Below are 27,024 nucleotides of genomic sequence, written 5' to 3'. Positions count from 1 at the left end.
GGTTGTTTCCTTATCTTGGCTATTGTGAATAATGCTGACATGAATATAGGTATACAAATATCTCTCTGAAATACTAATTTATATCATTTGAATATATATTCAGAAGTAGAGTAGCTGGACCATGTTGTAATTCTATTTTTAATTTAATTTTATTTTTGAAACCTCAGTTCTATCACCTCAGAAGCACAGGCTACCAAAGCACAGAAAAACAGCAATTGGATTGCATCACATCAAACTAAAAAGTTTCTGCACAGCAAAGGCAACAATTAGCAGAGAGGGTGAAGAGACAATCCCCACACTGGGAGAAATTGTCTGCAAATCATATATATGATAAATGGTGAATAATAAATACATACAAGGAACTCACACCACTTAACAACAACAAATCAAGTAAGCCTATTAAAAATGGGCAAAGGACCTGAATTTATGTTTCTCAAAAAAAGGCAAAAATGGTCAAGTCTATGTTTAATTTTGTTTATTCATTTATTTTATTTATTTATTTTGAGATGGATCCTCACTCTGTCTCCTATGCTGGAGTGCAGTGGCGCGATCTCGCCTCCCCACAACCTGTGCCTCCCAGGTTCCAGCGATTCTCCTGGCTCAGCCTCCGGAGTAGCTGGGACTGTAAGTGCATGCCAACATGCCCAGCTAATTTTTATTGTATTTTTAGTCAAGACGGGGTTTCATTGTGTTAGCGAGGATGGTCTCCATCTCCTGACCTCATGATCTGCCCATCTTGGCCTCCCAAAGTGCTGGGATTACAGGTGTGAGCTATCAAGCCCAGCCTTATTTATTTATTTATTTATTTATTTATTTATTTATTTATTTTTCTGGAGACAGAGTCTCACTTTGTCGCCCAGGCTGGAGTGCAGTGGTGCAATCTTGGCTCACTGAAACCTCCACCCCCTAGGTTCAAGCAATTCTCCTGCCTCAGCCTCCCTAGTAGCTGGAATTACAGGTGTGTGCTACTGTGCCTGGCCAATTTTTGAACAACTGTATATTTAATGATGCTTCACCACCAATCATCAGGGAAATGCAAATTAAAATCAACAATGCACCTTCTCTCAAAAATGTTGGAACAGCTATTATCATGAAGATGAAAAATGACAAGTGTTATTGAGAATGTAGAGCAAACAGAATCCTTGTGCACTGTTGGTAGGAATGTAAATTCGTATTTCAAATTATAAACATGATTATTTATTTTTAATTGAAAAGTTTTTGTACTTTAAGATGCATTAATATGAGTTGCTTTCTGTTAGTCAAAGTTCAATGAGAAATGCCTTAGTTACCCTAAATTAATATAAATAGGAGCAGTCTCATAAGACTTGCCTTTCAGATTCCCTTAAGTACAGAATAAAACCTGTGGTAAATACTCTTTCTGAAGAAAACATGTTCACTGATAATGTATATGCTACAAACACTTGTTAAAGGCGTAGTTTCCAAAAACGTACTAGGTGAAAAATGCATTACGGTTATTTTTCCTGCTCAGTTTTGGATCCAGATGGATTTTTTATTTTGTTTTATTTAATGAATTGTATAATTATCATTAAGAAAACAAAAATTACTAATGCATGGTCACAGGAGAAAAATGAATTTTATTAGAAACCACTTCCAAGATTTTGCTGTGTATATTTTTTAAATTTAAGAGCCTCTTAACAAGTCACATTCAGAATCTTTACTCATTGTTCTGTGAAAGTATATATGTATATTTTATGAATATGTCAAACTTGTTTTGATTGAAAAATACCCAACCCTACTCCAGGAGTGATAGTAATTCCTTAGCTGCTTATTTTTATTCTTTTGAGTTTTCTCTAGATGTTTACATAATGTTACGGTGCTTTTGGCTGATTTTCTGTACATCCTGGCAACACTTTGCCTGACCACCTTGGGTGCAAATACCGATAGAAGAGGAGCATAAAGCCAATGGCCAATAGGTAGGTTATGATGAGCTGCATGGCAATTAATGAGTCACAACAATTCAGCAAAGTTTTCCCTCCAAAGAACCTAAATACCAATATCATTATCACATTTTCTAAAAACTGAAAGCTGTAGTGTAGGATTCTATGGCCCCACCTCTGTCTCCTGTCAATTATTTCCTCATCTGACAACTGCAGTTTCACTGCTGACCAGCAGGAGAAGTTGATGGCAGCATATAGTAGCGTGATCAAGATAAGCATCAGTACTGTCCCCACCATATTGGAATTATTTTCTGTGTTGCTAGGAAGATGAGCTCCACTTTTCCAAAACTCCAGCCACAGTGCCAACAATGATACAAAATATATGATTAATAAAAAGGGTAGGCTCTTCAGTTTCAGAGATGCAGTGAAAAGTGCCAGAGTCACTACACGTGAGATAATCTCCAAAAAACGCCATATCATGACACAGATGAATTCTATCATCTGTAGCTTAATGGTAGTATCATCATTGCTGATCTGGATGGCCAGTATATTGCAGTGAATGGCCCCATAAGTAACTGATAACAGGGAACATGTTATCAGCAATGCTATAAAAGACAAACATGAAAATGTTAGAGAATATTTTTCATTAGTAATGACCACTTTCTTTTTTAAACTTGCCATTTTAAGATATATTCTTCCTCATCCACCTCCTTAGAAAATCATTTACTTATAAAAAGAAAGGTTTGTTAATCTTCCATTTTCAGAGATACGGTAAGTATAGGCATGCAAAACATATATTACACCTTGGAAAATCAAATAATAAGCAAATACATACATATCTACATTTATACATGTATATACACATTCCTTCATAGAGAAGACTGGCACAGATAAAATGGGAGAGACACATTCAGATCTGATGCTATAAGGTGTGACAGCACATAGAAAGCAGTCTCAATTAAAAAAATTACCTGAATTAGACATTGAAAAGACGGTTCCATTCTTTATAGAAAGTTAAGAGTGTCAACTAGGAAGTTAGCATGTGAAATAGGAGACTAATGTAATATAAACTGTGTTTTAGACTATGGTGGCAACAGAAAAGAAGAAATAAGCTGTGGAGTTAAAGTAAATCCTGGAAGTGGAGCTGACAGATTCTGCTGAGTGACGGAATACAAGGTACTAGAGAAGCAGAAAAAATAAAAAGTTACAAAAATTAAGAAGTGTGTGTGTGTGCATGTGTGTGATTGTATGTATCCATGCAATTTTATGAGCTTTTTCATAAGCAAAATTATTTTAATTTCAACATTTTTCTCTCAATAATTAGATGAATAAGCACATGGAAGAAAAGCAAAATTATGAAGTAGTTGAATAATTGGCTTAAGCACTTTTGTACTACATTCAGTTGAAAAAGAAAAAATTCATTTGACATATACATGCAGGTTAAAAAAATACACTCCAGCTGGGCACGGTGGCTCACACACCTGTAATCCCAGCACTTTGGGATGCTGAGGTAGGTGTTATCATGAGGTCAGGAGATCAAGACCATTCTGGGTGACACAGTGAAACCCCATCTCTACTGAAAGTACAAAAAAGTAGCTGGGCATAGACCCAGCTACTCGAGAGGCTGAGGCAGAGCAATTATTTGAACCCAGGAGGCAGAGGTTGCAGTGAACCAAGATAGCACCACTGGACTCCAGCCTGGGTGACAGAGTGAGACTCCATCCCAAAAAACAAACAAACAAACAAATAAACACTAACAAAAAACACTCTTCATACACAATGAATTTAAGCCAGAAAACAAAAAGAGGCCAAATAGCAAAATAGTCATTCCTCATCTAAATTTATTATTCACTTTCTAACACCATTTAGAAAATGAATATTAACACTCCATTTATTCCTTAAGGAATACTCAAAGTGAAACTCTAAAACATTAGCATTATAACTGCATTTATGAGAAATGAGACTGAATATAATAAACGACCTAAAAATTAAATGTTTGAAAGTAAAATTTGGCCAGGTATGGTGACTCATACCTTGAGGAGGCTGAGGTGAATGGATCACTAGAGCCCAGGAGTTCAAGATCAACCTGGGCAACATGGTGAAAACCTATCTCTACAAAACACACACACACACACAAAATACACAAATTTAGCCAGGCATGGTGACACATGCCTGTAGTCCCAGATTCAGGAGGCTGCAGTGGGAGGATTGCTTGAGCCCAGGAAGTAAACATAGGACTTTCACTTGAGTTTTTATTCGTCTGTGACTTCACCCCAGCATTTTGGGAGGATGATATCAAGGGGCAAACTTCTAGACCCATCCCTACAACAGATGGGAAACTGTGGCTTCAGCAGAATGGAATTGAGTTCCAGTCAACATTCCTACTGGTTGACTGAATAAACCTCAGAGGGAAGACCATGGCAGCTGCAGGCCTTGAGTGCATCCAGTGCTCTACTGAGGGCTACAGGTGCAACCTGCCACTGAGTCAGCTTTGGTGGTCAAATTACTTCAGCCATCAAAGTTTAGGCATTAGGATTCCCCCTACTTCTACCAGGGCTGAAGCTATCATAGACTTAAAGACCTTAATTTCCTTCTTCTTCTTGCCCTGAATCTCTGGACAGGCTTACTACAGAAAGAAGCTTCCAAACAAAGCCCAGCCATGAACACTGAATCAGGCATCTATATCATTGTGCAGATAACAATGCATAGTCACAAAGATCAGGATCTAGGACGAGAACATCATGGCACCAAGTGGACAAAATAAGGTGCCAGTTGTGAGTGACCCGAAAGAGATGGGCATGGACATATAGCCTGACAAAAAATTCAAAGTACTTATTTTAAGACAATGTAGTGGACTTAAGGAAAACACAAACAATTCAGAAATTTATCAGAGAAACTTAGCAAGGAGATTGAAATAATGGGAGGAAAAAACTAACAGAAATGTTGAAGATAAAAACACAATAAAATAAAAAAAAATGCAATTGAGAGCATTGGCAGAAGTGGCCAAGCAGAAAAACTCAAGGACAGATTAATTAAAAATATACAGTCAGAAAAAAAAAGAAATCTAGAAAGTTCATAGGATTTATGGGATAACATCCAAAGAACAAATGTATTAGTCACTGGTGTTCAAGGAAAAGCTGGGTGCAATGGCTCACACCTGCAATCACAGCTATGTGGGAGGCAGAGGCTGGTGGATCACATGTGGTCAGGAGTTTCAGAGCAGAGTGCCCGACATGGTGAAACTGTGTCTCTACTAAAAATACAAAAATTAGTCAGGTGTGGTTGGTGGATGCCTGTATTCCCAGCTACTCAAGAGGCTGAGGCAGGATAATCACGGAACCCAGGACACAGAGGTTGCATTGAGCCAAGATCACACCATTGCACTCCAGCCTGAGCAACAAGAGCAAAACTCCATCTCATATTTAAAAAAAAAGTGTATTATAGAATAAAAAGTAAAAAGTCTATTTAGAGAAATAATAACAAAAAATTTTCCAAATCTAAATAAAAATATAAATGTTCAGGTAAAGGAATATCAAAGTCTTCCAATAAGATTAAATCCAAATAATATCGCCATGGCTTAATATAATCAAACCAAAAAATATCAAAGACAAAGAGAGCATACTGCATTAGCCAGGATAAAAAAGAAAATATCATATCAGGAATATACCTATATATTTAATATATGCATATATATAATGTAAATATTAATGGACGCAAAGGGAGAAAAAAACTACAAGGCACTAATAGAAAACTTCAGCACCTTACTTTCAGCAATGAATAGATCATGCAGACAGAAAATCAGTAAGTAAACATCAGATTAAAATGCACTGTAGGGCAAATGGACAAAACAGTTACAGAACTATCCATCCAAGAGTTACAGAATACACATTCTTCTCTACTGCATACATGGAACATTTTCCAGGATATATCATGCAGTAGGCCTAAAAACACATCTTGATGAATTTGAAGAGATCAAAGTCATACAGGGTATCTCTTCTGATATCACTAATTCATAAGTATATGAAAATTAAATAACATACTCCTGAACAACCAGTGAGTCAATGAAGACATTACACAGAAAATACCATATTTCTTGAGACAAAAATAGAAACAGAACACATCAAAACTTACTGGATATGACCAAAGCAGTTTTAAAGGGAAAGTTATAGCAATAAATGTCTTCATCAAAAAGAAGATACCAAATACACCAAACCAAAGAATTAGAAAAACAAAAAGCTAAAACCAAAAGTAAAAAAAGTCCCTAATAAATATAATCAGAGACAAAAAAGGAGATGTCATAACTGACACCTAGAAACAAATTAATGGTAAGAAATCAAATCAGCAATAAAAAGTTACCCATTAAAGAAAAGCCCAGGACCTGATAGATTAAGTGCTGCATTCTACCTACCACTAAAAAATAACTACTATCAAACCTTTTTAACCTAATGGAAAAAATAAAAAAAAGAAGATATGTGAACTGTTCCAGTTCATTCTGTGGGGCCAGCATTATGCTCAATACAAAACCAGACAAGGACGCAACAAAGAGGAGAAAACTACAGGCTAATATACCTGATTAACATAATGTAAAAATCCTCAACACAATACTGGGAAACTGAGTTATAATGCACATTTAGAAAATCATTCATGATTTTCCATGATACAGAAATACAGGAATGGTTTAATACACAAGAACCATTAAATGTCATACATTACATCAACAAAATAAATAACAAAATCTAGGTGGTCATTTCAATAAATAAAAAAGCCATTTGACAAAATTCAACATCTTTTTATAACAAAATCTCTCAACAAATTATGCATAGAACAATTGTAACTCAACACAACAAATGACATAAACAAGAATAACCAAATAATGCTTTACATGACAAATCCATAGCTAACATCACACTCAATGGGAGCTCAAATTGAAAGCTTCTCTCTGAAGATCTGAAAGGAGACTAAGAAGTTCACTTTAACTGCTTATATTAACATAATCCTGTAAGTCTTTAGCTAGAGCAACTGGACAAGAGAAAGAAAAGGTACCCAAATTGGAAAGAAAGAAGTAAAATTGTCCATATTTCCTAATGATATAATATGGAAATCCCTAAACACACCACTAAAAAGCAGTTAGAACTATTTCAGAAAATCAGTTGAATTTCAGTTTACAAAATCAACATATAAATTAAGTAGCATTTTCATATACTAATACCAAAATGTCTACAACAAACCTCAATAAAATAATCCCATTTACAATAGCTATGGGAAAACAAATGAATGAATAAAAAGCCTTTGGAGTAAATTTTACCAAGGAGGTAGAAAATAATCTGCATTCTGAAAATTAGGAAGTATTAATAAAAAAATAAAATAACATAAATCAATGGAAAGATATCTATGCTAATTGATTGGGAAAAAGTAATGTGGTTAAAATGTTTATAGGACCCAAATAGGTTCACAGATTCAATGCAATCTCTATCAAAACACCAATGGCATTTTTCACAGAAATAGAAAGAAATTCAAAATTAATATGAAATCACAGAAAAAAAAACCCTGAATAACCAAAGCAATCCTGAAGATGGCCATAGGTTTGGGGAGTGAACCCATAGAGCTGGAGGCATCACAATGCTATAAACCAATGCAACAGAATATAGTGAGCGCAAATAAATCCACACATAGATAGCCAACTGATATTCTACAGAGGTGCCAAGAACACAAAATGAGGAAAAGTCAGTTTCTTCAATAAGTGGTGCTGGGAAAACAAGAGAGCTACATGCAGAAAAACAAAATCAGAACCCTATTTCTTACCACATACAAAAAATAACTCAAATACACTAAAAAGCCTAGTGCAGTGGCATGTACCTATAGTTCCAGCTACTCAGGGGTCTGAGTCAGGAGGATCACCTGAACCTAGGAGTTCAAGGCTGTAGCATGCCACACTCATGCCACTGCACTAACCCTAGGCAATACAGTGAGACCTCATCTATAAAAATAGATTTTTAAAAACCTTTAAAAAATATGTAATGAAAACCCTAAACTGTCAAACCTAATAAAACACAGGGCAAACTTAATGACCTTGGTCTGGGCAAGGATTTTTTTGTGTGTGTGGATAAGACCTCAAAACCACAAGCAACAAAACGACCAACAGACAAATGAAGTTTCATCCTACTAGAAAGCTTCCATGCAGAAAAAAACAAAAATCAGAGTGATAGAATGAGAGCAAATATTTGCAAATTATACATCAGACAAGGGGTTAATTAAAATATACAAGGAACTTAAAAATATTCGAAGGCAAAACAAACAAATACCACATGTTCTCACTTATAACGGGAGCTAAGTTATGATTACATATGGACAAATAGAGGGAAACACACACTGTGGCCCATTGGAGGCTACAGAGTGGGAGGAGGGAGAACATCAGTGAAAACAACTGATGGACACTAGGCTTAATACCTGAGTGATGAAATAATTTGTACAACAAACCCCTATCATACAAGTTTAGTTATATAGCAAACCTTCATATGTAGCCCTAAAACTAAAATAGAAGTTAAATTTTAAAAATTAGAAAGAAAAAAATAAACAATTCTCTGTAAAGAAAATAGGTCTCTTAACAGGCCTTTCTCAAAAGGCATTTTTCAAAAGAAGACACGCAAATCAAAACCAGTATGAGACTTTACCTCATCCTGGTTGGAACGGTCATTATTTAAAGAATAAAAAGAAAAAAGAAACATTTAAAAAAAAAAAGAACATGGAGGAACGAAAACTCTTGCACATTATGGGTGATAATGTAAATTATTACACCCATTATACATCACTAAACCCATTTTACCCCATGAACAGTTTGGAGCTTCCTCAAAAATTAGAAATTAGTACTAATGCATTATCCAGAAATTCCACTTTTGAGAATGTATCAAAAGGAATTGAATCCAGTATGTTGAAGAGATATATATACTCTCATGTTTATTTCAGCATTATTCACAGTAGCCAAGATATAGAATCACCTCAAGTGTCCATCAGTGAATGAATACATAAAGAAAATGTGGTACATATACACAATGGAATAGTATTCAGCTATAAAAAAGAATGAAATTCTCATCTGCAGCAACAGGGATGAACCTGAAGGACATTACATTGAGTGAAAAAAAATGGTCTCACTTTTATGAGAAAACTTAAAAGAAAAAAAAAAGACTCTGTGGATATAGAGAGTGAAACAATGGTTACCAGAGACTGGAGTGGTTATGGGAAAAGAAAGAATGAGGAGAATTTTATCAAAAGATTTATAATTACAGTCAGATAGGAGTAATAAATTTAAAGAGATCTATTGTATAGCAGGGTCACTACAGTTAGTGAAGGTATATTGTTGAAACATGTACACAGAATGGATGTTAATTACTCTTACCAAAAAAGAAAAAAAGAGATAACTATGTGAGAAATTGCATTTGTTAATTCTCTGGACTTAACTATTCCATGTTATATATATACTTCAAACATCTTCTTGTACACAATAAAAACATACAATGTAACCTGTCAATGTAAAAAATAAATAGAGAGAGAAAGAAAGGAGGCGGTGGGGGAGAGAGAGAGGGAGAGAGAGAGAGAGAGAGAGAGACTGACTCTGAGACGAAAGGGGAAAAACAGCCACACCATAAAATTGTATTACACTGACCACTGGTACCATTTTCTTTTTGTTTTTTTCTTGTTTTTTGCTTTTGTTGTTGTTGCTGTTGTTGGAGGGGATGGAGGTTTGCTCTTGTTCCCCACACTGGAGTGCAATGGCACTATCTCGGCTCATTGCATCCTTCGCCTGCTGGGTTCAAGCCATTCTCTTGCCTCAGCATCCCGAGTAGCTGAGATTACAGGTACCCGCTACCATGTCCAGCTAATTATTGCATTTTTAGTAGAGACAGACAGGCCTTCACCATGTTGGCCAAGCTAGTCTTGAAACCCTAACCTCATGTGATCCACCCACCTTGGCCTCCTAAAGTGCTAGGATTACAGGTGTGAGCCACCATGCCCAGCCTACACTGACACAATTTTCATATGTTTATAAATAGGTGTCTGTCTACATTTTGTCAATTAATAGAAAGCAAATAATTATGAACCTTATTAAAAAAATAGTGTAATAGGAAAAGTGAACACAGAAATACACACAGTCTACAGATCTGTGTGTACAATGAAAACTGAATCTAATGCCATGAAGCTAGTAGAACTTATTTGTAAAAAAATTTCCAACTATAGATCATATCCCATGGGATATGGTTGCAGTTGTATAGTTATAGGTTTATTTAGCCATCATATGTTTTACTGCTGAAGGTCCCATATAATTCAATAATTTTGGACACATGTAAACATGTACCTAACTGCTTCACATTTGGTTTGAATGTCCACTTGTCAAATATCTATTTATTTAACAAACAACTTCTTAGTATTAGTTTGTTGTTCACATATATGCTAAAAACTTCCCTTGTTATGAAAGAATTTCAAATGACATCTGATGTCAAATGACATCTTTGTAATAAAATACTATATATTCCATGTCTTTTAGTGATGTTTTGTTCAAGTCTATATTTATCAACTCTGAAAATAAAAAATGATTACCTTCCTTTTACATGTTGCAATCAGCACTTCCCTCTTAAATGCCAAATAAAAATGTTTTGATTTTATTTTACCTTTGCAGATAATCAACATGCATCTGTTCAACTAGTTATCTTCCTCTTCATGTATACTTGAACAGCATATAGCTAAATGTCTACATTCTTGGTGACTATTTTTTATTTTTTATTTTATTTTTTGAGATGGAGTTTTGCTCTTGTTTCCCGGGCTGGAGTGCAATGGTGCCATCTTGGCTCACCGCAACCTCTGCTTCCCGGGTTCAAGCGATTCTCCTGCCTCAGCCTCCCCAGTAGCTGGGATTACAGGCATGCTCCACCATGCCCGGTTAATTCTGTATTTTTAGTAGAGGCAGGGTTTCTCCATGTTGGCCAGGCTGGTCTCTAACTCCTGACCTCAGGTGATCCATCCGCCTTGGCCTACCCAAGGGCTGGGATTACAGGCATGAGGCACTGCCCCTGGCACTGGTGACTATTTTTTGAATTTGACATAATAGGCTAATAAAAAGGTGTAAAGACAGAGCAGACATATTCAATGTACAATTACATATTCCCCCAAAGGTTGCATTTTAAATTATTTTGCATAATTCCAGTACACAGGTTAAGAGAAAACTGACATTGGTTCAGTGTATGTGTTGGGGGTTCTGTTTCATGTTATTTAGGTGTAGATTCAGGTAACTGCCACTATAATCATGTTATTGAGGAGAGCAGAAATCACCTGGTGACCATAAAACAGATCACCCAGAGACAAAACTTCTTATCTGAGGAATTTAAATGGGAGCAAAGACCACCTGGTGACCATCAAATAGGCTGTCAAAGAGGCAAAACTCCTTGCCTGAGAATTTAGAATCAAATTTTCTGAATATCTAAAGGTAGCATGTCGTTTTGGGTCTCTTTCAACATTTACTGTAAGTTACTAAAATTTCAAATCAACCCAAGGAAGCTAAGCAATGCAATAAAGAAATTCAAGAGCTGAAAGATGAAATAGCCACTTAAAAAAAGACCAAAAATTGACTTCTTCAGCTGAAAACTTCACAATAAGAAAATTATAATACAAATGGAAGTGTTAAGAAGGGAATAGACCAAGCTGAGGAAAGAATTTCAGAGCTCCAAGACTGGTTCTTCAAATCAACTTGGTCAAACAATAATAAAGCAAAAATAATTCAAAATGAATAAAACCTTCAAGAAATATGGGGTTATGTAAAGCGACCAAATCTATGACTTGACTCACCAGCATTCCAGAGAGAAAAGGAGATAGAATAAGCAACTTGAAAAATAAATTTGAGGAGACAGTCATGAAAGTCTTCCTCATCACACTAGAGAGGCCAACATCCAAAGCCAAATAAGATAGAGAACCCCAGCCAGACGCTGTGTAAGATGACCATTCCCAAAGCACAGTCATCAGATTCACCAAGGTCAGTGCAAAAAGAAACAAACAAACAAAAGAAAGGAAACAAACATGAAAATATAAATGCAACTAGAGAGAAGTGGCAGGTCACTTATAGAGAGAACACCATCAGGATGGCAGCAGACCTCTTAGCAGAAACCAGAGACTGGTGGCCTATTTTCAACATTAAAAAAAAAAAAAAATCCAAGAATTTTATATCCCACCAAACTAAGATTCATAAGGAAAAAAGAAATAAAATTCTTCTCAGACAAACAAATGCTAAGGGCATACACTTCAAGCAGATTAGGCTTTCAAGACATCCTCAAGGGAATGCCAAACATGCATTTGAAAGAATGATATCTGCTCTCACAAAAGCACACTTAAGCGCAAGCCCATATGCACTTTTAAGCAGCTACACAAGGAAATCTACCTAACAACCAGCTAACAACATAACAGGATCAAAATCACACATATCAATACTAACCTTGAATGACATACAGTGGTAGGCTGAATAAAAAGACGAAACCCAACCCTCTATGGTCTTCAAGGCACTCATCTCACATCCAATGACACCTGTACCCTCAAAGTAAAGGAGCGGGTAAGATTCATCATGCTAATGGAAAACAAAGAGAGCAGGAAAACAGATGTGAAACCAGTGAAAATTGAGAAGGACAATGAAGGTCATTACATAATAATAATGGGTACAATCCAACACTGTCCTAAATACACATACATACAAAAATGGAGCACTGATTTGTAGAACAAGTTCTTCTTGAGTAACAAAGAAACTCTGGACTTACACTCAACACTTGACCAACTAGAACTAACACACATCTACAGAATGAACATGCCACCCAACAAACAAAGAATTGTCATTCTTCTCATCTGCACACAGAATATAGCCTAAGATTGACTCTGAGCAATTTACTAAGGCAAGCCTCATTAAATTCAAAGAAACAAATCACACAAAGCACACTCTTGGTCCATGGTGCAATAAAAATAGAAATCAATATCAAGAAGATCTCTCAAAATACAAAAATACAGGGAAATCAAACAACTTACACCGGAATAACTCCCAGGTGAACATAAAAATTAAATTAAGGCAGAAATTAAAATAATTATTTGAAATAAATGAAAATAGGAAAAGCTTTCCCAAATCTCTGGGATGCAGCCAAAGCAGGGTTAAGTGGAAAGTTTATAGCCCTAAAATGCCTTCATCAAGAAGTTAGAAAAATCTCAAATTAACAATTTAACTTTGTACCTGAAAGAACTGGGAGGGAGGGGGAACCAACACCAAATCTAGCAGAAGAAAATAACTAAAACTAGAGAAGTTAATGAAACTGAGATGCAAAATAAATATAAAAGATCACTTAAACCAAAAAAAAGTTGACCTTTGAAAATAAAATAAATAAATAAATAAATAAATAAATGGATAGTATGCTATCTAAATTAACAAAGACAAAAAAAAAAAAGGCTGCGTATGATGACTCACCTCTGTAATCCCAGTACTTTCAGAGGTTGACATGGGAGGATCACTTGAAGTCAAGAGTTTGAGACCAGCTTGCCCAACATGGTAAAACCCTGTCTCTACTAAAAACACAAAAATTAACCAGGCATGGTGGTGCATGCCTGTAATCCCAGCTACTCAGGAGGCTGAGGCATGAGAATTGCTTGAACCTGGGAGGTGGAGGTGTCAGTGATCCAAGATCATGTCACTGAACTGCAGCCCTAGTGACAGAAAAAAATTCAGTCTCAAAAAAAAAGGGACAAGAAAATCCAAAGAAGAACAATCAAAACAATACAGGCTGTATATGACTTATCCCACAGAAATACAAAAGATCCTCAGAGACAACTATGAACAACTCTATACACACAAATTAGAAAACCTAGAGGAAACAGATAAATTCTTGGAAGCACATAATCTCCCAAGACTAAATCAAGAAGAGACTGAAACTCTGAATAGGCCAATATCTATCTCTTAAATTCTTTAGGTAATAAAGAACCTACCAATATTTTAAAAAGAAATCCCTGGAGCAGATGAATTCATAGCCAAATTTTTCCTGAGGTACAAAGAATTCATAACAATGCTATTATAATTATTCAAACAAATGGTGGAGGGGCCTTTTTCTCATCTCATTCTATGAGCCCAGCATTAGCCTGATACCAAAACCTGGCAGAGACACAAGAAAACTTCTGGGCAATAACCCTCATGAACACACATGCAAAAATCCTTAACAAAATCTCAGCAAACTGGATCTCACAGTGCATCAAAAAGCTAGTACACCACAATCACAGTAGGCTTTATTCCTGGAATGCAAAGCTGGCTCAACATATCCAAATCAAAGAATGTGATCACCACATAAACAGAGTCAAAAGTAAAAACCAAAACAGAAAAAGGGATTGATAAATTAAACATCTCTTCATGATAAACTCAACAAATTAAGCATCAAAAGAATGTACTTGAAATAATAAGAGTCTTCTATAACGAACCCATAGCCAACATCATACTGAATGGTCAGAAGCTCAAATTATTTAATGCCATCCCTGTCAAACTGCCAATGTCATTCTTCACAAAATTAGAAAAAATACTATTCTAAATTTCATGTGGAACAGCAACAACAAAAAGCCCAATTAGTCAAAGCAATCATAAGCAAAAACAACAAAGCCAGTGATGTTACACTACCTGACTTCAAACTACACATAAAAGCTGCAGTAGCAAAAACAGCTTAGCACTGGGGCAAAAACAGACACAGAGACCAAGAAAACAGGTCAGGGATCCCAGGTATAAAGCCACACACCTACAACCATCTGATCTTTGACAAGGGCAATGAAACAGGCAATGGGAAAAGGATTCCCTTTTAAATAAATGAATCTAGGATAACTGGCTAGCCACATGTAGAAGAATTAAACTTTACTCCTACCTTTCACCATATACAAAATTACCTCAAAATGGATGAAATGTTTAAATGTAAGACCTCAAACTATAAAAATTGTGGAAAATAACCTAGGAAGTATTATTTTAAACACTGATAGTGGCAAAAAAAATTTTAGCCAAGTCCCCAAATGCAATTTTGCATAAAAAAACAAAAATAGAAAAATAGGACCTAATTAAACTAAAGGTTTTCTGCACAGCAAAAGAAACTGTAAACAGAGCAAACAGACAACCTACACAATGGGAGAAGATATTTGCAAACTATGCATCCAGCAAAGGCTTAAGATTCAGAATCTATAGGGAACTTTAATCAACAAGCACAAAACAAATAACTCTGTTAAAAATAGGTAAAAGTGGCCAGGCACAGTGGCTCACGCCTGTAATCCCAACACTTTGGGAAGGCTGAGCTGGGCAGATCATGAGGTCAGGAGATCGAGACCATCCTGGCTAACATGGTGAAACCCTGTCTCTACTAAAAATACAAAAAAATTAGCTTGGTGTAGTGGTGGGCGCCTGTGGTCCCAGCTGCTTGGGAGGCTGAGGCAGGAGAATGACGTGAACCCAGGAGGCAGAACTTGCAGTGATCCGAGATTGCGTCACTGCACTCCAGCCTGGACAAGAGAGTAAGACTCTGTCTCAAAAAAAAAAAAACATATGTAGGTAAAAGAAAATGAACAGACACTTCTGAAAAGAAGACATACAAGTGGCCAACAGGCACATAAAAAACTGCTCAGCATAAGTCCATGTGCAGTGGCTCACCCCTATAATCCCAGCACTTTGGGAGGCTGAGATGGGTGGATAACCTGAGGTCAGGAGTTCAAGACCAGCCTGGCCAATATAGCAAAACCTTGTCTCTACTAAAAATTTAAAAATTAGCTGTGCATTTTGGCACTTGCCTGTAATCATAGCTACCTGGGAGGCTGAGGCAGGAGAACCACTTGAATCTGGGAGGTGGAGGTTGTAGTCGGCCAAAATCATGTGAGGGCACTCCAGCCTTGGCAACAAGAGTGAAACTCCATCTCAAAAAACAACAACAACAAAAACCCCCACAATTTCAGCAGCAGTAATCATCGGAGAAATGCAAATCAAAACCACAATGAGACAGTATCTCACACCAGCAAAAATGGCTACTATTAAAATGTCAAAAACCAACACATGCTGGGTGAGGATGCTGAGAAAGGGGAATGCTTACACACTGCTGATAGAAGTGTAAGTTAGATCAGCCATTGTGGAAAGCACTCTGGAAATTTCTCAAAGAATTTAATACAGAGCTACCATTTCAACCCAGCAATTCCATTACTGGATATGTACCCAAAGGAATATAAATCATTCTATGTCCAAGACACATGCAGTCGTATGTCCATTGCTGCACTATTCACAATAGCAAACACATGGGATCAACTCAGGTGCCCATCAATGGTACATTGGATAAGGAAAATAATTGATTAATGTCTTTTGTATGGTTGCATAGTATTCCATGTATGCATATGTGGAATACTGTGCAGCCTACAAAATAAATAAATCATGTCATTTGCATCAACATAAATGCAGGTGGAGGCCATTATCCTAAGCAAATAAATGCAGGAATAGGAAACCAAATAGATTTATTACTCATAAGCAGAAGCTGAACATTCAGCACACCTGAACATAAATATGGAAATAACATACATTGTCGACCACTATTGGGTGGAGGGAAGGACACGGTGGGCTAAAAAAAACTCCCTATTGTGTACTATGCTTACTACCTGGGTGATGGGATCCACACTCCAAATCTCAGTATCTCACAATAGTCCCATGTAACAAACCTTTACATATACTGTACATATACTCCCTGTATCTAAGGTAAAAATTTAAAATAAAAGATACAGAACTATTTGCCTGGTGACTTTTATAAAATTTTATAGTCTTCTGCACATTCTAATTTTCATGCAGTTTCAACTTCTATTAAAAGCAATGCTGTTTGGCTGGGCGCGGTGGCTCATGCCAGTAATCCCAGTACTTTGGGAGGCCAAGGCAGGTGGATCACAAGGTCAGGAGATTGAGACCATCCTGGCTAACACAGTGAAACCCCATCTCTACTAAAAATACGAAAAAATTAGCCAGGCGTGGTGGCGGGCACCTGTAGTCCCAGCTACTTGGGAGGCTGAGGCAGGAGAATAGTGTGAACCTGGGAGGTGGAGCTTGCAGTGGGTCAAGAAGATCGGGCCACTGCACTCCAGATTGGGCAACAAAGCGAGACTCTGTCTCAAAAAAAAAAAAAAAAAATGCAATGCTGTTTATACAAGGCAGGTTATAACAAAAATATGTTTTAGATAAAAACTTAATTCCTCCACTTCATCTCCAAATATTATATCAAGCTTAATTTAACTCTTCAGGGTCAATAAAATAAATTGATGCTAACTTTTATTTATATTAAATGTATATGGATTCCAGCAGCATCTTTTTACAATCGGCTAATCAAATAAATTAATAGAAAATCTTATAAAAAATTTAGTGCAACTGTAATTTGGGATTACATATTTCAACTTCTCCATTTCTGTTATATTAGTACACCTTATTGACCTTTATCTGTCTTTCAGCATCAAGTAACTCAACTTACCTCTACCCAAAGGCCATTCTCTTATAGTGAGAGTGATATATATTTGAAAAATTAATTGTGGAACAGAACTGACAAAAGCCTGAATCACTGACATGTACTTGAAAGCCTTCTGCTGCATGAAAATATCCCAGATTGAGAGTGCAATCTCCCTTTCCAGCATCGTGTTTCTCTTTGTGATGCTAACTTGACTCTCTTCCTTCTCCTGTTTAAGATTTTTCAACAATTTGTGGTAATTGACAATGGTCTCCAAACACCTGTTAACATGAAGTAACATCCAAGATTAACATTTATTGGTGACAGACATCTAGAAATATTTGAAAGTTTATCAGTAGAGGAACTCTTAATTTTGAAATTATACCATCAAATGACAAACATTAACTTAATCACACTGGATAAAAAATAAGTTTCTAACAGTTTCTAATATTATTATTTATGGTAGTTCTTCCCCTCATTTTCAGCTTCAAATAATACATAACTGTAGTCTGATAAAAAAAAATTCAAACAGCAGATGAAAAAGTAAAAATTCCCTCATTCATACACAATTCAATTCACTTTCTCAAGGTCAGTTTGATTAAATAATATCACAATATTTTTCTAATGCATTTATAGTCTGACACATACAAAATTTATTTCTCCAGAAACATACTATTCTGGCAACTTTTTAAAGACATCAATGTTTTTGGTGTTCTTCCCATGATACAAATGTCAACTGCCTCAAACGAAGGACCCCAAATTTTCATTGGAACATATTTTGACTTATGATTTTTCTCTAGTGATGAAATTTAGCTCATTTAGCATTATTTTAAGACAGCAGTCTAAAAAAACTCAATGAATGCTTAAAACAGCCACAGGTAAGTGACAAAACCATACACAGATATGATCCATACTGGAGTTTAACTTCAAAGTAGTCCTCAAAGAACTTTCACAAATAAAAATCCATGGGAAAAAATCAGATTTTTATAAAAAAATCACAAAACGTGAATAAAAACAAGATACCATGAATAAGAAGCACAAGATGACCCCAACATATTTCCTATGTAAAATTTACCAAAGCAAAAAATATTTACTTTTTGAAGAAATAATGGAGCACTTCAGAAGTATGAAAAAATAATGCTTCTCAATGATGAGCAAGTATTAAAAAGAACCAACAGAATCTCTAGAAAACAAAATATAAAAATCACTGGGTAAATTAAATAGTTGAAAGCTAATTAGATAATTGAAAAATAAATAACTTTAACAAAATTACAAAAAAATGTAGCAAAGAGAGAAAGAAGCATCTAATATATGATGGAGATTATAGGGCATTTAAGAAAAGAGTGACAAAGCCTACACTTCTGATCAGAATTTTGAAAGAATACAGGAAGTGGCAGTATTTTTAAAATAATGACTAGAAAAAGAATTTCAAATTGTTACAATCATGAATCCTCAGATTAAGGAAGTCTTATATATCCTAGGCAGAAAAGACTTATGAAGAATAAAATTAAATAAGTGTGGCCAGGTTCGGTGGCTCATGCCTAGAATCCCAGCACTTTGGGAGGTCGAGAAGGGGCGGATCCCTTGAGCCCAGGGGTTGGAGACCAGCCTGGACTACATGGTGAAACGCTATGTCACCTAAAAATACAAAAATTAGCCTGGTGTGGTGGTGCGTGCCTGTAGGTAGTCTCAGTTATTGCTGAGGCAGAAGTATCGCTTGAGCCTGGGTGGCAGAAATTGCAGTGAGCTGAGATTACACCACTGCTCTCCAACCTGCACAACATGGCAAGATGCCATTTCAAAAAAATAAATACATAAGTAAGTGCAAGTTTTAAAATAACACAATGCGGGCAAATAGACTAAACTTACATGTTCAGAACTACAAGTTGTCAGGTGTTAAAGAGTTATAATTAAAGCATAAGAACAAGAAATAAAAGCAATCAGCAAAAAACAAAAACAAAACAAAACAATACAAACAACAGAAAAGGCTGTTTGTGCTTTTGTAAAATCAGAAGAAACATTTCAATGCAAAAAAAGCATCATCAGCCTAATAAAGGTCAGTGCAAAATAATATTTTGTCAGAAAATTGTATTAATTTTAAGCTTCTATACACCCAATAACTTGCAAAAATGAACAAATCCAGCATAAATCTAAAAGAACAATATGTGACTAAATGGTCTGGAGCCCATTTTCTCTAATACAAACTGCAATTTTCAAAAAAGGAGACATTGTTAAAATTTATAAAAAATCATTAATGTAAGTAACACCCTTCTTTAAACAAACAGGATATTCTCAATATCTCCAAAGTCTCCTCTGGCATTGTCTACTATTGTACCTCTCTCTCACCACATAATCCAATGGCCGTAACATATCATTTCATTAGACCCTATGAACTAGCTCTTCTTTAGCAATTATGAAATGTATGATAAATTAAATAGAAAATCATATCACCATACATTTTAGATACTTTTGTCCTTTAAGTACACACTATCATTTATTATCTCTATCTTCTGACCAAATAGAAAACAGTTTTTCTCGCATCCTTGTCTTTCATTATCTTATATGAAGAATTTTATCAGGGTTTGGGGAAGGAAAAATTTATAGATACTTGATTGAATTGTCTTAGCTTCAAAAAGGAAAAAGAAAGAAGATAAGGAGTAAAGGAAAGAAAGAAGACAACTGAGAACATTTAGAGGTAGAATGTCTAATATTTAATCCTAACAGATAATTTATGTAAACCATCCCAGTCTTTCTTTTTTTTTTTGAGACAGAGTTTGCTCTGTTGCCAGACTGGAATGTAGTGGCGCGATATTGGCTCAGTGCAACCTCTCCCTTCCAGGTTCAAGTGATTCTCCTGCCTCAGCCTCCCAAGTATCTGGAACTACAGGTGGGTGCCACCAAACCCAGCTAATTTTTAGGTTTAGTAGAGACATGTTTTCACCATGTTGGCCAGGATAGTCTTGATCTCTTGACCTTGTGATCTGCCTGCCCGGGACTCCCAAAGTGCTGGGATTACAGTCATGAGCCACTGCGCCCAGCAATCATCCCAGTCTTTCTGCAAACTCATTAACTGACACCAAAGGTGATGCTTGTGAAAAACAAAAAAAAAGGTTTTTCCTTCAACCTTTTCTTTTTATTTTTTTTTTAACATTAAAATAAGCATTAAGACAGCTTTGCAGAAATAAAATAGACACACAAGTTAAAAAGTTGGCCATGAAAATAAGACTTTTTAAAAACTTGTGGAGATCTTGGAGAGGATGTTAAGCTGTAAAGTTATGTTAATCAGGGACTTCCATGTCAATCCATTTTAAGGTTGGTAATGTCCTTGACTGACATATACACAATTTTCCTCTTAGTTACAGTAGACCAGAATTTAACAATCATTATGCTTTCATAAATTACCTTTCCACTTTTGCATATATTTGTTTTGTTGTCTTAAGGCATAAATATCATAAAATCTATTAAAAATGTTATAGCCTGTCAAAAATGAGAAAAAAACTAGAAGAAACTGCAAACCAATATCCTTTATGAACCACAGACAAAAAAAAGCCCTCAACACCACACTAGAAAGCCACACTCAGCAACATATAAAAAATGATAATACACAACAACCAAATAGGATTTATTTCCACAACAAGAAGAGATTTGTCAGAGGCATGTGAACTAGAGCAACTCCATCTTAAACAGGAGCTAGGAAAAATGAATGTGAAACATACTGGGCTGCATTCCCAGATATTTAAAGCATTCTAAGTCACAGGATGGAACGGAGGTTTTATAATGGCTGCCCTTAGAGAATACATGACAAATGTGTTCTCAAATGTGTGTAATAAACACTACAGGTTATAATGAAGTTGCTAATGAAACAGGTTGCAGCAAAGGAGCCAGTCAAAATGCATGAAAACCAAAATGGCCACAAGAGTGACCTCTGGTCATCCTCACTGCTGCTCTCCCACCAGTGCCATGGCAGTTTACAAATGCCATGGCAACATCAGCAAGTTACCCTATACGCGCTAAAAAGGGGAGGCATGAATAATCCACCCCTTGTTCAGCATACCATCAAGAAATAACCATAAAAATGGACAACCAGCAGCCTTCGGGCACGCTCTGTCTATGGAGTAGCCATTCTTTTATTCCTTTACTTTCTTAATAAATTTGCTTTCACTTCACACTGTGGACTTGCCCTGAATTTTTTCTTGTACAAGATCCAAGAACTCTCTCTTGGGATCTGGATCAGGACCACTTTCCTATAACAGATTCAACATATAAAAATCAGTGAAATTATCATATTAGTAGAATAATGAACAAAAATCACAGGATCATCTCAACAGGCAGACAAAATCATTTTGCAAAATCCAACACATCTCAAAATAAAAACACTCAACAAACAGTACTTTCTCAGACTAGCAAAGACTGTCAATTAAGAAAAAAAAAAGCTAGTACAATATTTCATGACAAAAATGAGGACTAAGCTCTCATTTTTTAATCTTGCCCAAATTCCTACATAAGGGGTCTGGGTACTAATGCCCTGCAAACCATAAATTCTCATCAGATGAATTTTAATTAACCCCATATATTGTGACTTACTTTCCAGTCTGACTCTGGCATAACAAAACAAAATAAAGAAGAAAGTAAAAGTATTTTACCCCAAAACATGTTTTCCCCCCCCCCATGTTTTGAAATGGCCCTACAAAGCTGTCCTATGTAGGGGAAAACTTGGATCTGTAAGGAATGTCTATTAATTTCCCCAGACCTTTTACTTCCAGGCCCACCCAAATCTGAGGAGATTAACTGAAAGTCTAGCACTTTCAAAAGGTGTGAATAGAACACATTTGTTATGTATTCTCTAAGGGCAGCCATTATAAGACTTCAAAAGAACCTTGGTCTCTATAATATTTTATCTTAACCTATTTCCTTTCTATCATCCCAGCTGTTTAGACAAACTCACCCAGTTGTCAACCAGAAAATGTTTAAATTTACCTATAGCCTGCAATCCACCCAACCACCCCACTGCTTTGAGCTGTCAAGACTTTCTGGAACTAACCAATGTATTTCTTAATTTATTTGATTGATGTCTCATACCTCCCTAAAATGTATAAAACCAAGCTGTACCCTGACCACATTGGGCACATGTACTCAGGACTTCCTGGGAACAGTATCATAGCCCGTGGTCACTCACATTTAGCTCAGAATAAATCCTTCAAAATATTTTACAGAGTTTAACTCTTTTCATCAACCAAAGACTGAAAACTTTCTCCCTTATATCAGAAATAAGTGAAACATGTAAACTTATTTTCAATATAGTACTGGAGGTTCTAACCAAAACAATTAGTTGTTGGGTTACCAGGGAAGATGTGAAAGGCAAACAGATTAAAAAAAGGAGATGTAAAACTACCTCTATTCAAGATGACATAATTTGTATATAGAAAATCTGAAGGAATCCACACACACAAAAATTAAAGCTAGTAAATAGTTTCAGCAGTTTCAGTACAACTGTATGCAAAAACGATTTGTGTTTTTACATACTAGGAATGAATAATTGAGAATGATGCTTAAAAAACCTTATTTATAATAACCTAAATAAGAAAATATTTAGAAATAATTGACAAATAAGTGTAAGACCTGTACATTTAAAACTACCAAACATCAACAAAAGAAGTTAAAGACTTAAGTAAATGGAAATACACCACAGGACCGTGAGTTGAAAGACTTCATATTATTAAGATGACAATACTCCCCAAACTTATCTATAGATTCAATTCATTCGATTTCAAAATTCATTGCCTTTATTGTTGTTATTATTATTAACAATATTTGGCAGAAACAAACAAATGATCAGTTGGGAAATGCAAAAGACTCCACATAGCCAAACAATTTTGCAAAAATAATATTATCAACTTAATTTGTTAATTAATACTTTCTACTTAAAAACTTATTACAAAACATTATTCATCAAACTGGTAATAAGGATTAATACATAGATCAATGGGATAGATAAGACACTCCAAAATATACACTCATATTTACCATCAGCTGATTTTCAACAAGGCTGCCAGGACCATTCAAAAATGAAATAGAAACCAAAATCACAATGAAATTTTATTCATTCGCATTAGGAGCTATGATTTAAAGAGACAGTAGGAGTGGAGTAGGACGTGGAGAAATAAGAACCCCTAATTATTGCTGGTGGGAGGTAAGGATGAGGAAGTACAGTTACTTTGGTAAACAGCCTGAGAGTTTCTCAAATGTCAGTCTGACAGTCTGCCAATTCCTCACTAGAGGTCAGGAGTTGGAGACCAGCTTGGCCAATGTGGTGAAACACTATCTCTAATAAAAGTATAAAAATTAGTTGAGCATGGTTGTGGGCACCTATAATTCCAGCTACTTGGAAGGCTAAGACACGAGAATCTCTTGAGTTTTGTAGGCAGAGTTTGCAGTGAGCCAAGATTGTGTCAATGCACTCCAGCCTCAGCAAAAAAGAATGATAGTTCATCTCAAAAAAAAAAAAAAAAAGAAAAGAAAGTCAATTAAGCAATACTTTCTAATTTAGTGAAAAACCTTTGTAACAGCTGACATCAGATCTAGTAATAATTCAAGGCTCCCTTTATATATTTATATTTTTAAATTTATATGTTTATATAATTCATATACAAACATATATTTCCATTTTATAATGCAGATCACATTTTGTGATGGAATATAGTTAAGGGTTTTTTTTTTTTTAGACAGAGTTTTGCTCTATTGCCTAGGCACAACTTCTGCCTCTCAGTTTCGAAAGATTCTCTGGCTTCAGCCTCCCAAGTAGCGGGGATTACGGGCAAGCACCAACACGCCCGGCTATTTTTTTTTGGTATTTAGCAGAGACTGGTATATTTTTTGGTATTTAGCAGAGATCATGCTTTTCACCATGTTCATCAGGCTGGACTCTACTCCTGACCTCAAATGATCTGCCTGCGTTGGCCTCCCAAAGAGCTGTGATTACAGGTGTGAGCCACCACGCCCAACCTACAGGTAAGTTTTAAATCAATAATAAAACAGTTAACAATAATAAAAAGTAAAATGAAAATATACTTTGCATAGTACTAACCTAAAATGTAAATCCATGATGCAAGAATCCTAAAAAATATAAAAACTTCAATAAAGAAAACACACCAAAAAAACCCACTTAAGATACATCAATCTTAAATAAATATTAATTCCTATGTGGTCCATAAATATGAAGAACTGTTCTTATAAAGCATGTCACTCTTTCCTAAAGTTAATCTATAAATTTAATTGGATAAAATAAAATTTATCAAATCTAGCTCTGCAGTTCACACAGAAAAATAAACTTGAGTTTACCTAAAACACTCAGTGAAAAGAAAATTATAAAAGAAAGAATTTACCTGCCAAATTTTACGTTTATTCACATATATAGTAACTAACAATTTAGAACTATGAGTAAGACAGGTTAATATAACAAAATTTACAGTACTCACGCAAATCAGTGTAGTAACAGACTGAAGTGATATGGAAATGAATTGCTAAGCTATGTTTTGATATTCCACGTCACAGCTACAAATTCCAGGATGTCTGGAAAATCTACCACTAAAATTTTAAATTTGCTTCAGTTGACAAATAAAATTTATGAGATTATTTTCAAGCTTTTCTCTCTTCTCACTGTACTCTCATTACTTAATTTAAGGTTATATTTCTAGGCCTCATAACTATTTAAAATGCCCATTAGGCTGAATGAGACAAATAGTAAAGACTGGACTGCAACACATGCATAGAAAGAACAGAAGAAATGACTGACTTATTCCCATTTGCATTTTTAAAAAAACTATCATTACCTTATAACTGAGGACAATTAAATAGGAACAGTTATGATAGTGTGAAAACTAAATAAAACTAAAGAAGGAAATATTTCAATTCCAGAAACGATAATTATGGCATCCTTAATCTTTTTAGCCATCTATTTATATTCAATTTACTTGTTGGAGGCAGTGAATGAGAAATATTTGTGTCACTTACCTCACAATAGGTCCTAAAAGAAGAATGTGCCAAAAAAGTAATGCAGCCTTATTTCTCCTCAAGTCTTTGTTGAAAAACATCAGGGTTATTTGATCCAAAATTACCCCCACAATAATAAAGCTGATGGTAACTGACATCCAGAATCTGTCATTAGCTTTTCGATACATTTCAAACATATATAAACCAAAGGCAACCTCACCACAGTAGAGAATGGTTGAGAAGAGAATGCTAAAAGGAAAGCTTATATGGGGTCTCTGGCCAAGGACTATTTCTTCTTCCAAAGATGAAACTCCTCCTGTGCTTTGTTCATCCATCTCTTCAAACACTGTCTCCATTCTCAGGGTGCTGCTTATTCAAAGTCATCTTGTCAGTGAATCCAGTAGAGTTCAGTATTAAATTTAAACAGAAGAAAACAAGATTATCTATAATTCACTATTCATAGAAAATATTAATAGGTAGATATGGATCACTAATCACAATAGAAAAATCTATGTCTGGTTTAGGGAATATTGAACTACAATATCTAACTTGACGTACTATTTCTTCAGAAAACATTGTTTTAAAGAAGTAGACGATCAAACTTCTATGAGGCATCAACTACCTCTTAACACTGAGATGATAGTCCGATCTTCAAGTAGTATGAAAGAAATGTTCATTTCTCATAAGTTTTCTTCTTGGGCTTTTCAGCCAATGTCTGCAGCTGACATCCACTAAAATAAAACGGCACAATCTAAGCCAAGTCTAACCATGATGAAACTAAGAAAACTATCTCCAGATATTCCTGATCAGTAAAGGAATACAGAATAGTGAGGCCTTTAAGTTCCACTTATTGTTAGATGTTGGTTATTTGCATTTAAAATACTGTTTCTTGGCTGAACTTAACTCTATGAAGTTATTAATCTAGTAAAGTTTCAATTTAAATAGATACAAAATTCAGACTGCATGGCAATAGTAGGTGTAAACTCTCTTTTGTTGGGGGGAAAAACAGCTCATTTTAGGTTCTCTGTAGACAAACTGCCAGAAAAATTACTGACATAATGTGAATGGCAATTAGTTACTATGTGTGGGACGCAATATAAAACAAAATGAATAAGAAGGAAAATAAAAGGCAACAGTACTTTTAAATCAAGTAAATGTTAAAATGAAATTTTTTTAGAGAGAAATATTTTTCTGACTAAAAGTGCTGTTAATATATTGAAATCACAAAAAATGAGTAAGCATCTAATGCAAATTTCCAGAAAGAAAGATAATATTTCCCCAGAGGATGTTGGTCATTTTTTAAAATATATTAATGGGAAAAGTAAAAGTAGTAGTTAAAAAAAGTGTGAGGGAAGAAGCAGGAAGTTATCTATTTTATTTGATAATATGTTCATTTCTTGAACTTTCTTTGCGTTGCTTTGTCATAATTTATCATAAATATTCCTCAAATTCTTTAAATTTTATGGTGCAGAATATTAAATTCCTCAACTTCTTTTGTTTGTTAATCTGATCTAAATCACACCTTTATCTATATGCACTTATTTATTCAAAGACAAAACCTTCATCACATTTTAAAATATGTCCTCCTGGACCCAATCCATCAATATGATTGATCTTTTTCTCTTTTGTGTAATTTATTTCAT

At 35.3% G+C, this 27,024-nt stretch overlaps 1 protein-coding gene across 1 annotated transcript; it reads right to left on the bottom strand.

Annotated features, from left to right (window-relative positions):
- Positions 1 to 1,829: 1,829 nt before the first annotated feature.
- LOC129025983 (XK-related protein 3-like) lies at positions 1,830 to 25,737 on the bottom strand. Its single transcript, XM_054473515.1, has 3 exons — positions 25,403 to 25,737; positions 17,420 to 17,673; positions 1,830 to 2,503 (listed from the first exon to the last, which is right to left on the bottom strand). The coding sequence occupies exons 1-3, from the start codon at positions 25,735 to 25,737 to the stop codon at positions 1,830 to 1,832; spliced, it is 1,263 nt and encodes a 420-aa protein (XP_054329490.1).
- Between the last annotated feature and the right edge of the window lie 1,287 nt (positions 25,738 to 27,024).

Source organism: Pongo pygmaeus, chromosome Y (genome assembly GCF_028885625.2).
Source record: "Pongo pygmaeus isolate AG05252 chromosome Y, NHGRI_mPonPyg2-v2.0_pri, whole genome shotgun sequence".
Classification (NCBI taxonomy): domain Eukaryota; kingdom Metazoa; phylum Chordata; class Mammalia; order Primates; family Hominidae; genus Pongo; species Pongo pygmaeus.
Note: the sequence above shows the minus strand (reverse complement) of the source record. Positions and strands in the feature narration are given on the sequence as shown.